The 13,001-nt window shown below is 35.2% G+C and overlaps 1 protein-coding gene across 4 annotated transcripts in view; it reads left to right on the top strand.

Moving 5' to 3' along the window:
- The first annotated feature begins 2,251 nt into the window (after positions 1-2,251).
- LOC107677600 (PTB domain-containing engulfment adapter protein 1-like) overlaps positions 2,252-13,001 on the top strand; it is a 64,333-nt gene continuing 53,583 nt past the window's right edge. For all 4 annotated transcript variants that reach the window (XM_016472549.1, XM_016472546.1, XM_016472547.1 and 1 more), the window contains exon 1: positions 2,252-2,355. In XM_016472549.1, the coding sequence (XP_016328035.1) occupies positions 2,301-2,355 (55 nt within the window). In that variant the 5' untranslated portion in view covers positions 2,252-2,300. The remainder of the gene's footprint in view (positions 2,356-13,001) is intronic.

Below are 13,001 nucleotides of genomic sequence, written 5' to 3'. Positions count from 1 at the left end.
ACATTCATTAAAAAATGTAATATTTTGTTATCTCCTTTCGAACCCCATTTATTTATTTATTTTTAAATGAAATGCAACAGGAGATGTTAGGCAGAATTACAAAGCTGCTCTTTTCTATTGGATCATGATAGTCCACTTTTCTTGTATGGAAAAAAATGGATGGATTTATTTATTTATTAGATTTTTCTGATTAATTACAGACTGTTTAGGTATAATGTGTTTAGGAACTTTAACAGTATATTTTTGTTGCCTATTTTTGTTGAAAGAAAACATTACTTCTTAATATATTTTTTTCCTTCATTTATTTTTTTTTGTCTCCTTTTTGATTTAGGCTAGTGGCATATACTTTATACTTTATAATTTATACATAATATTTAGACTGCATCTGCAGCTGAATCGTGCATTACACCAGGTATTTTGTTCACTATATGCAAGCAAAATTTATATTCCACATCTTTTTTTGTCACAGTCCATTTTGACCCTACAGCTTTATTCTGTTGAAAATGAGGAATCTAGTGGCAGGGATGTATCTGGTAAAGAGGAATTGTTGAGCTGGAGTTCTCATTTTGTTAGTGTGTGATATAACAAGAGGCAATTTGAAGTTTTGCTGAGGATTCGCTGCGGTTGTGTATCAGTGTAGATCATGTTATAGAGCAGCAATTTTCTCTCTAGAGTCTCTGCTCTCCGTTCCAGTGATATAACAAAATAAAATGCTTACAAATCCACCACACTCCAATACATCCACAGACAATCAACTGAAAAGGATTTTTTTTTAAATATCTAATTTTGAGTTCCACAAGAAGAAATAAAATCATACAAGTTCGGAATAACTTGAAGGTGTGTAAATTATACATTTTTTTTATTTATTTTTTGGGTAGGATTATCACTTTAAGGCCAACAAGTAACAAACTTGCAACATTTTTAAGTATTTCACAGTTTATCATCTTGATTTATTTGCACACCCCACATAAATGTTCACCCCAGGATCGCAACTATGTTGTTTTATTCACATCTTATTTTTATTATCTGTGTGTTGTTGTTGTCTCTGTGTACTGGAAGCTTGTGACACTAAAACAAATTCCTTGTATGTGCAAACATACTTTGCAATAAAGCTCTTTCTGACTTCTGAACTAATCCACCTCATTCTACAAGGCAGACATAAGCTATTTCCTGTGAAAGTGCAAGACTTACAATTCATTAACAAAATGCAGTAAATGGAAAAAAACTATTTGTGCTACAAACCAATGTGTTTATGATTTCTATAATAAATTAAAATATGATGGTGTCTGCTCTTAATAAGGTGGATAATAGCCTACTTCTTAGTGGTGGTGTATCAGCACGCTCCTGTCTAGATGGACATCTTTGACCTTTGTTTCTTACCTTTGCTTCTTGCTGCTTCTTTCTGTTTACATCATGACTGCTGCATTTTTAAGACGTGTCAAGAAGCCCAATTTGACTGAATGGTTCCTGAGCAGTCCTTTTGTGTTTCCACATTAGAAACATGAGGTGTGCAAACGATGACAAAATTGAATGCGCTACATTCAACAGTTGATTTTATACAGTCTCATGGTGCGTTCAAGTCATGTCGGATAGATCGTGTTTACGAGTTGAACGCACATGAACGCCCACCACAAAGTCGTTATTACGAGTGGAAAACTCAAAATTTTCTTTAAGCCCCGAGTTTCCGAGTTGGGGGCGTGTCAATGAGAAACATGGCGGAATCCATGGATGCAACGTCTGTAGTTGACGGTAATTTTTTGTTTAAATTGATAGTTTAGTTGTCCTATAAACTTAAATTGGTCATGTTCTTGTTACGCAGCTAGTTAATGAAATCCAAGTTTAAAAAAATGCTATCATGTTTGCACCTATAGGTGAAAAATCTTTTGATTTGCCATGTTGCATGTTTTAAAAATATTAAAAACGCAAAACACACCTGATGCGAATTCTTTGCTCTTCATTTTCTATAAGCAGAGTTAACAGACCCTGTTGTATTTTCTTGTAATTTATTAAAAGAAGGTACACCGCCATCTTGTACCGACTAAACTGACTTGAACGCACCTGACGTCGTAATTACGACTTGTCAACTCGTAAGTACGAACGTCCCAGGAGGACTTGAACGCAGCATCAGTGATGGGTCTTTACGGTGCGAGGTCCCTTTAAGGCAGAGAGCACGTCGTACATTCCTATGAAAAAAGCGGCGTTTTAAATGCCCGGTTGACGTCATTAAACTTTTTAAGCGGCTGGAGTGCGCGCGGAGGGAAAGGCACACACTCGCGCGCTTTTCCAGCCACTCGCTGCAGATGCGACTGGACGGGCTCAGGTTTGCGGGGAATAACTACAAAATCAACATTCCTTGTAAGAGAACTTCCGTTTCTTTAAATGTCGCTATTATTATTACAGTAAATATGTGGTTAATGTCGTGACCTTTTATCATAGGAATGTTTGAAAGCTAAAACGTACGTTAGTTTGCTTGAGGGTGAATCTGTTGCGTGCTGTGGTTTACGCGTTACATTTATTCTGTAAATATACTGCTATTTTACTTGTGATATAGATAACAAAGGGAAACATTCACAGTTAAATCAGCTTTTCGAATGTTTTTTTTCTTTGCTAAAAGATTTTCATTTACAGTAGAATGTAAACTCGTTAAACTCGTGCGTGCGCATGTATATTTGATCGCCGTGTTATAAAGTTAAGCTAGTTCTGTTGTTCAGTTCACTCGGCTTAACAGTTCCGTGGTTTCAGCACTGTTCTGCTGTGCATTAGCCAAATGCATTGACCCAGAGCTCAGCCACCGACCCCAGCAGTGACACAGACAGAATAATGTTCATAATGATATTGCTGACTCCGTGTCCCTCGCCGTTTGCTGCCCTTGACAGAGGAAAACGAGAGAACAGCATAATGCCATTCTGACATTCTCAGGCAAGCTGCTGTTGTTGCGCTTTAATAACTGAGGCTGCCAGACTCCTTCCACAGACTGTAAATCCATTTGCCTCTCAGAATGATTTCAGTCAAATGTGAACTTGCTGAATAGAAATGCACCTTTATGCTCCTCATATGATTTAATTAAAAATGAAATTTCATGATTAAACCAGCTATGCTAACATTAAAAGAACACTAGTTAATGCAAAATTAAAGTCTACAAATTTACAAACCATTACTTCTATATAAAGAGATAGAAATGCCTAAGGCAAGTTGCTCCTTTCCGTACAACAAAAGCATTCAAGTGGCTCCCAATCTCCGTAAAACACAATAAAAGCAGTTCATATAGTTCTTGTGCAAAATTACAAGCCTTCTGAAGCCATACCATACAGTAAATTTGTATGCAGAACAGATGGATAGTGCTAATTTCCAAAAATCTATCCCTGCTAGATCTCTCAAATCTCATTTACACCTCCATATTAAACTGTTCTGGAACAGTGTTGTAAATACAACTTAACCACTGATTTGTAGTCGTGTCCTCTTTTGGAAGACCAAACAAAGTAGTTTCGCATGAACATTTGGGCGGCATTATGCAAATTTTCCCACATATAGTGAGGTAGATATGTGGGGGCGTGTTAGAACGAGCCGTTTTAGGTAGGTGTGGCTGACTCTGAACTTTTATAAAGAATATCTCTTTGGATTTAAGACTTTAGTCTTTGCAACTTTACAGATCTTCATTATGCACCAAGAGCGTGTTACACTCCAAAGAGAAAGGAAAAATTTAAATCGCATCATATGACCCCTTTAAGATCAGTCGAGAGACATTTAAATGACATTAACCATTTGACATTAATATTCACAATTTATGACGGCTTTCACATTGATCCAGAGAGAGACATGCTGCCACTAGCTACTGAAGTTGCATTTCAAGCACATGATATGTTTATTTTATATCATGGATTATGTATTATTTAAACTTATTTCATGTGCCATCAAAACTCCATCTGGGGAACATTCAGAGTATTTACAACATAAAAAGGTTAAACCTATAGGGAAGACTTTTAGTGAATAACTTCACCCTTTTCCCCACATAAATCTATAAGATGTAATGGCTTCGGAACAGATGGAATGCACCTACTTTATGGTACTTTTTCTGAGCTTGATAGCTACAGGTCACAGTTGTGCGTCATTTGCAGTTTGTAAAATGTTTGTTGTTTTACTGAAAATAGAAAATCATTTGGGTTTTAAACACCATAAGGCTGAATAAATTTAACTGTTCCTTTAATTTGCTAACATCGTTCGTGAGGATGAATACATTTTTGTCATAATTCTTGAAGAGCCATGTGTCATTTACTTAGGCAAGACATTTAAATAAGGCTTTGAATGCATTTTAATAGAATGATTAACAGGACAAGGGAAAATTGTTTTTAAATAACACCGATCAGCAGGTGTCATTCAATCAAACTGTAATTAAAATGCCACAAATCGCATGATCTACAGATTACACCAGTGTCTCACATTTCTTGAACATTTGATTATTTTATTCCAATTAAGTAAAAAGCATGAGCCCTGCCAGAATCACATGCTGCAATGTCTGTTTCTGCAAAAACTGATGCTGTAATGTAATGACAATTAACCATAACTTTACCATGTTTGGCAGGACTTAAAATTTACTCTGATCATTGTTGTCAATAATGGATTGGACTTGCTTGATTTGATGATTTGACAGAATAAAATAGTCTTATCCTGGACTTGAGTGGTCTGGTTCCAGTGCCGGTCTTGGATTCTGTTCTCGTCTGGGTCATGTGGGATTGGGTTTTGCCATGTGGTTTGGACTCTAGAGGGGTTATAGATTGGAAGACAGGTGTGATGGCCTTCACAGAATGCTTTCCCAGTGGTAACTTGATTGCATTTGTCTTGGGAGAATTGATATGAACAATGGCTGCTGATTACTTTCTGATGTTACAGGCCAAAAGGAAGCAAATCACACACTTTTTTGCATATTCTAGTATAATTGGGAGCCTCTTCAGTAAGATTAATTTTAGTAGTATGCAGTCAACAAATGAGATACAGGAATAATTTGAGAAAGATGTTTCTATAAGTTTTATGTTGATTTTCCCTACATACACACCATGGTGCTATTTAAACTTTGCAGTGTTTCCTGCACCTTTTTGAATCTTTAGCGCCACAGCAAAAAAAATTTATTTTACCCGAGTTGTGAGTCTGACTCAATCTGATTTAATGTGATACATGTGAATAATGCCAAGACAACATGTTTTTTCCCTTGTGTTCTCTTCTCAAGTTCACAAACGGATGACTCGTAAGTTCTTTTAATGAATCAGTCAACTAGGCTCACATACTCATGAGTTATGTGTTTGAATTGTTTTGACAAATCTTTCACTAAATGAACTGAACTAAACCATTCACTGAAGTCAGTACCATTACAAGTTAAGTTTACATGCAACCAAATAATATGTTTATAATCAGATTTATGGCTCAATCGGACTGAAAAGCCTTCATGTAAACACCTCAATTAACCATATAAAGTTATCAAATAAAAATTTAAATATTACATGACAGACGAGGCAGGGACTGTTCATCAAACCCTTCACCCTTATTATTTTTGCCCATTGTCTTTGGAAAAGCTACTGACTCAGATATGACAATTCAGCTTTAATCAGTGATGGTGATTTATATGGGAGCTCTACAGCTAAACTTTACCATGACAGTAAAAATTAGACAGCTTTTAACCCTGCAGGCACATGCTCATTCTGTTCTGATAAAGTACACTTCAAATGAGATGTAATTTGAATAGCAAATAAGATGCTATGTGTTTGTCTAAAGAGATCCTATCCTCCGAATTTATCCTAGTTTTGGTTTGTTTTACTTTCACATTAGGTTCTTAGTGCACAGGGAAGTATTATTTATTGTGTTTGCCAGCAAGTTTTACCCTGAGCAAATTAGCAACGTGTCCTTAGTTGCCCGATAGATACCTCCTACCAAGGAATACTAATTTAGTAAAAGTTGAGTGTTATTTCCCTGGGAAGTACATGTTTTATCTCCACACGTTTTGCAACTCACATGCAAATTGAAAGTATGAAAATATTTCAAAAGATGGAACACAAATTCAATCTAAACAGATGTTTCTGACATTACGATCTGCAGAAGCATACAAATTACCGTACAAATTTCCAAACTCTGCTCTTGTTCTCCAGACATTGATTAGTAACTCAGAAAAATCTATCTGTCTCTTAGCTGTAATTGCCAACTACACTTTTGCATTCACAAACAGCATTCGACATACGCACAATAGAAACGAACATGTACAACACAAAGACTGAATGCTGAGAGGGTCCATAGGCCTCCCATTCAAAACATCCAGACAGAGGTAATCACTCAACAGCGTCTGATGCTTCATTTCCTGTCAGTGAATCAACATCTGACTGCGTGTCTACGTGCTGTCTCTTCCAAATTAGATTTGAGTTTTTTGAGCTTTAAATTGTAATTGACTGGAGCAGGTGCTGCATGAGTCTAATGGGTTGTCCATTTGATTTAACTGAAGTGTAGAAACCAATAGACTTCTGTTTTAACTGACAACGTGAATTTTGAGTGAAGCAACAGTTTTCAAGCTTTTGTATGAGAAACAGGCCCATGCCTGATAATTTAGCATGCAAATCCTATGATCCTTTACAAATCTGCCCTCAGCGTGGTGCTGTATCGATCTAAAAATAAATGAGTAAACAAGTTATGACAGATTCTTCATTTTCATTTGCATGTTTAATGCCATTTTGTTATCAGGAATGTTAGTATTGATTCATCAGGGTAGTGCAATGTGACTCATTTACCCCCACAGTCATTATAATAATAAAAGAAACCAAGCATGTGTGATTGTCAATATGAATGTGACTATAATTATATGTGTGAAGTGGGGTGGTAGGCAAAACTAGAAAAATCTATAAATAGAAATGCAAAAATAGCTAATGTTTTAAAACAGGTTTCCAAACACTTCCTCGTCTGTCATTGGCCGGACAAGCAAATAGTCCCGCCCTAAACTTGCCAATGTTGCTATGTTAGGCTGGTTGACCTGCGAATATCCTACTTATATTGAAGCTAGAATGGGAGAAAGTATTTTAACAGAGAAAAAAAATACACATTTAAGCTTTAAAAGAGAGATCTATCTCAAATTATTCTGATTTGTTTCGACTTCTTAACTATACTTATAAAATCATCCTTGAACTATAGTAGTCTAAAGAGGTTTATTGAAATACTATTATATTATAATATATATAATATTATATGCAAAAGCATCTTTGTTTCCTTTTTGACGTCACTTTTACTCCTTATCAACAGCATCATGGCATCTTCTGTGGAATTATGTTGATTTACTTACACTGATGTTGTTCCAAATTTATATGACTATATTTCTTCTATGGCACACTAAAGGAGGAGTACATAGTAGGACTACATAGTTGTCATGAAAGTAATCCACATGACTTGTGCATTGTATTCTAAGCCTTCTCAAGCTAAACAATAGATTTGTCTGAGGAATGTCTTGTGTCACGTGTCTGATCATAATGTTGCAAGTTTGAATACAAAGAGTTACAGAAGAATGGAAGATTAACTACAGAGTATCAAATTAGCGTTTTCACTCAACAAGCCAATTTGGCTGCTAATGTTTGGACTACTAAAGGTAACTTTAAGAAGCTACCTGTCAGTCAGAATTTAATCTAGCCAAAATGAAAACTATCAAAAATATTTAGCAGTTTACAAAGAATACTATACAAATAAAAGAGTAGTGCCATAAACGTAATCTTTCTTGTTGCAAAATTCTCTGTGATAAAGCAGCATTTTGTTGCAAACACGAAATACAGCCAAAATTAATACTAAAAATGAACATTTAATGGTATACACGCTTATGCTTACCACATATGGTGTCAAATCATATAGTCATCAGCTGTTGCCTCACAAAGGTTTCCTCACTCCGATAATGATAATGAAAATCGTGATAAAATCATCTGACACCCTTTCATTCATTACTGTATACTGTATTGATGGCAAGTGATTCTGATTGAAAGCAATGTGTTTACAGGTTGCATGATTTCAACCTGTAAACCAACCAAGTGTTTTCCTGTGGCTCAGTGGTAGAGCATTGTGTTAGCAGCACAAAAGGTTGTGGGTTTGATTCCCAGGGAACACACATAATGGTAGAAGATGTATAGCCTGAATGCACTGTAAGTTGCTTTGGATAAAAGCGTCTGCTAAATGCATGAATGATTTCAACTGCATCCCCTTACCAAAAAGAAGTTTATTTATTAAGTACTTAAGTAAAGTTGAATTATATTTTTAAGTATACTTTATGTAGTAAGTATGCAAATATCAGTGAGTACTTAAGTAAAGTTGAATTATATTTTTAAGTATACTTTATGTAGTAAGTATACAAATATCAGTGTACTAGTAGTATATTTGTAAGTTTACTATTTCAATACTCCTTGGGACTAAATTGGCCCACTTTCTAGTAAGTATACTTTTAAGTATACCTTAAGTAAAACATTAGTAAACTTTGAGTACACAACTAGTTTACCTCTATGTTTTTAGTTTGTACTAAAAGTGAACCTATAGATATACTGATAGTTTATTAATTAAATACTTGTAGCATTTTTAGTACACTTTGAAGTATAGTCTCAGTAAACTACTAGTTTAGTAGTTTTATACTGCAAGTATACTCGTAAGTTTTCTTTACGTGAACTTTACATAATACTTTAAGTATACTACTATGTCCCTATTTATGAATTTGTATATATTTTGTCAGATATATGAATATCTGAACATACAAAACATCAAAAGATAGAACAGGGTATCTGCTTGTAAACAAAAACATTTTATTCTAGCTTCATGCATTCATTTTTATAAACACTTGAATGTGGGTAAAAAAATAAAGAAAGAAATAAACAACATTTTAAACAAAAAGATGAAAAAAGACTATGAATTGGATTCAGTATGATAATCAAAACGTAGATGGAGTCGATCAACACCCCAAAGCTTGACAATCATTATTACCTCTTCATGGGTCAACATTTTATTCCATTACGTTACACAGTTTTGATGCTTTATGTCTGATGATCATGTTAAATTACGTGTGGAAGCATCTGTTGTTTTTCGGTTTCTTCTTCGCTTGTGTTTTGGAAACTCTGTACAGAAGATGTGTAATAGCGCCCCCTGCCATATAACAATGAAAACATTCTCGGAGCAAGTTTAGCTTAAATAAATTTAGACCTTTTCGAAGAATAAGTAAAGTATACTTAAATGTCATTATAAGTATATTTCTGAGAAGTACATAAAGCACATTTCTGAGAAGTACATAAAAAGTAGACTGAAAGTATACTTTCCTATTTTTTAGTTTAAAAGAAGTATACTAAAAGCACACTTGAATAAACTTATTTTTCGTAAGGGTCATTAAGTTAACGAAAACTCTTTCTGTCTTTTTTTATTTTTTTTAATAACAGGTGGGGCGCATCAGTTTATAGCATCAGTTAATTCAGAGACGTTCCCTTGAGAATTTATGAATATGAGTTAACAAATCTTTAGCCATCCACTAGGGGGCAATCTGACTCCCACTGCTAGTCGACAGTTAGAGCAGAGTTGGCTCGAGTATCAGTCACGCTCAGTGTTGCCAAGTCCGCGGTTTTCCTGCGGAATTCGGCTACTCTAACACTTGCCGTGTTTTGTAGTTTTGGGCTAGTTTTGGGCTAGTTTTGAGTAGCAATTAGGCGGATTTTGTTGTGAAAACCTGGCAACCCTGGTCATGTTTATTGACAGTGTAAGATTATTCACGATTAGCCGTGTCGGAAATCCAACCACAGATTGGCATGTTGTTATCTCAGAAAGTGATTGAAAATTAGACAAAGTTGGGGGGGCGCATATCCTAAAAGGTTGAAAACCCCTGGACTAGTGAGTAGATGAATTTATCTGTGCATTTAACTGAAACCGATTAGCAACCGGCTTTTTCAGTACAAGTAAAAGTAAAAAAAAAAAATCACAAGTTGGTTTTACTGATGCATTATGTAATGCATAGTCATAGTATTATGTATAGTCATAAAATAAAATGACCAAATAAATGTTAACCACAGACCTTAATTCAGGCATTTAAATAAATTAAAATAAAATAAAAAAATGAATTGGCTTCAGAATGATGGAACTGGAAGTGCTAAAATGCCTACTCGTTTCCAGGGTTTGGCCTGCAAAAACGTCATCCCTGCAGCACTCTATTGGCTAGTGAGTTGGCTAGTGATTTCTTCAGAATATAGCGCATGAGTCGTGTTAACTAATATTACAGTGCTTTTTTGTTATTTTGACGATTGACATCCCCAGTTCACATTTACTTTCCCTATGGAAAAGACTGGTCAGTTCATTAATTTTAGTGTTCCAAGTAAGAAAGAGAAAGTCATAAGGGTTTGGAATGATATGAAAAGCAGTAATGTGAAGGTGAACTAATCCATTTATTGTTTTCCTCATGCATTCATTTATATATTTATTTATTTATTTATTTATTTTCAGAAGCAGGCAGAGTCTGTTATGAGAATAATATAAATCATTGTATTCACTTATCATTTTGGAATTGATTTGGGAGAGCACTACTGTGGTTTTTTATGTACATGCTGATTAATTGCCTTGTTATGGTCATTTAGCTGAAGACATAGGGAAACTGTGAGGATTAGTTTAATTACTTGTATGAAAAAGTAATTTGGATGTGATTCACACATCTGAATAAGGGGAAAAGAGACAGATTTCATTACATCCCATTGTGCCTTTTTTCCCTGTCAAAATCAGCTCTGTTTTCAGCAAGCCCCTCTCTTCCATGGGGTGACGAGCAGACTGTAAACTTCAGCCGCAAAACTTGCTAACTAGAACATATTAGGATAGAAGATTTGCAAAGATTCATAAAAAAAAAAACTTATACTCACTTCTTCTGTAGATGAAGCTGGATCACAAATGATTTGCGCAAACATAAACGCATTTAGGCAGATCGGGGATCGGCGCATTCCCTTCAAAAATGAAGGTAACTTTAATCCTCTGCGTCTTCAGTGGCTCAGATGTCAGGAGTAAATGACGACTGCTATGTTCATTATTACATCCAACAACAAAACACCTCAATCGCTTAATCGGAGACATTCTTGTCTTCACCTGTAGCGGAGTCGACACAATGGCGGACTGATGACAGCTTACTCAGGGCGGGTCTAAGGTATGACGGCCTTGTCAATCAACTATCGTGGGAGCGGCCTGTGCAGAACTTCGTCATTCTGACAGGAATCTCAGAACAGCCTGATTTGAGAAAGGGGATTTCAAAATAGGGATTTAAAAAAAAAAACACTGGGTGGATTTTTATCATTATAGGGTGGATGTGTACACACACTTCCAACACACATTTATGTTCAAACAACAAGTAAAGTGCATTTTGAATCCGATGACCCCTTTAAGTGGTCTGAAGGACCTGCATCAGTCATTTTCCATCTTCAGTTTTCTGTTTCCTGTGACCGATCCCATGACCGATCACACTGGAATGAACAGCTAATGTGGGCTGGATGATTTTATACATTTATTCTTCAGGAGGGTGTGTTATGCCCCACCATGAATTGACTGTTTTTTTGTTTGTTTTTTGAGCGGTAGATTTATAATATTGTGATTGTGTTCCAGAAATGTCCCCAGTTCTATCATAGGGCTGTCATTATAGCACTATAATTCTGTCTCAGACTATGTGAAAGTAAGTTATTAAAGCCTGGTGCTCATGGTCACAACAAAATATACATAATTTATATACTGCTATTCTCTTCAGTGCTAATAAAGCATTTTGACACTCATGAACCCTCATGAAATTGTTGCATTGGCCTTCTGATGTTACCTGATAAACAGGTTACCTGAATAAATGTTACCTGAATAAACATTGTATATTACACAGTTGTGTTATTTTTAAGAATGCTATAATCTTGAAGAAAGCATTTATTTTGTCTGTGTGTGTTAATGAACTAATTTTCCCCTCAATGAATTGGCAGAAATTTCTCTCCTCATTCAAAGCTTTGTTAATATAGCAATAGGATAGATTAAGAAGATATCAATATAGCAGCTCTAGGCATTGGGACTAAAATGGTCTTTTTGATGGTGATGGGTTAGTAGACAGATAGTAGATTAGCTCTAAAAGCATTAGGGACAATGAAAATAAAAGTATTATAAGTAATATTTGACACACGCTATACACAAATCCTTTTTGTTTTTCAAATCTGATGTTTATGTATTCACTGTCTGCTCTGTCATTTTGCGAGTGAAATCTGATCTGTTTGTTCAGTCAATAACTGGTGTATGTACATGGGTTGCTAGTAACAACGGCAAGAGATTTTTTCATACAACAACTGAGAGCTGTCAGTGTGGAAAGAGGGAATTTGCCCCTGCCCTTGTATATCATGACAGCTTACTGCATTGCTGAACTCATGAGGTGCATGAAAGAATATAAGCAGGCAGTGTTTTACACATATTCATGTTTACACACTAACTCATTCACGACTCACTAGGCAGTGATAAGTGCTTTCTATGTGTCAGCGACAGTGCAAACACAGATTTGAATGTTCTGGTATGACTTTGTCAAAGGTTTAGTTAGGGCTGCACGATTATGACAAAAATCATAATTGTCGATTATTCCCTTGACATTGTAATTGCGATTATTAATTACGATTATCACAATTTACATTGAATGATGTTTATACCATTGTTTGATGCTACTGCATGCCGTATTTTTATATGAAAATAAACAAGCTGAAAACACTCTAACTGAAAAACCTTTAGTGCTTTTCTATAGTATTAAGCCTCATATGTCAAATATACATCGGATTGGTTTCTTCTTTAAATTATAAAAAAGTAAAAATATGAATGGTATAATAATGTTATACTAAAACTAAAACAATGGAAAAACCCTTATGATAACATGTAAAAAGAAAAAAAACATATCTTAAGCATGCAGAATAACATAAGTGGACTTTGAACGATTAATTGCCGCTTTGAACGATTACGTAATTGTGGCATCCATAATTGTAATT

Source organism: Sinocyclocheilus anshuiensis, unplaced genomic scaffold (assembly GCF_001515605.1).
Source record: "Sinocyclocheilus anshuiensis isolate Anshui unplaced genomic scaffold, SAMN03320099.WGS_v1.1 scaffold472, whole genome shotgun sequence".
Lineage (NCBI taxonomy): Eukaryota > Metazoa > Chordata > Actinopteri > Cypriniformes > Cyprinidae > Sinocyclocheilus > Sinocyclocheilus anshuiensis.
Note: the sequence above shows the minus strand (reverse complement) of the source record. Positions and strands in the feature narration are given on the sequence as shown.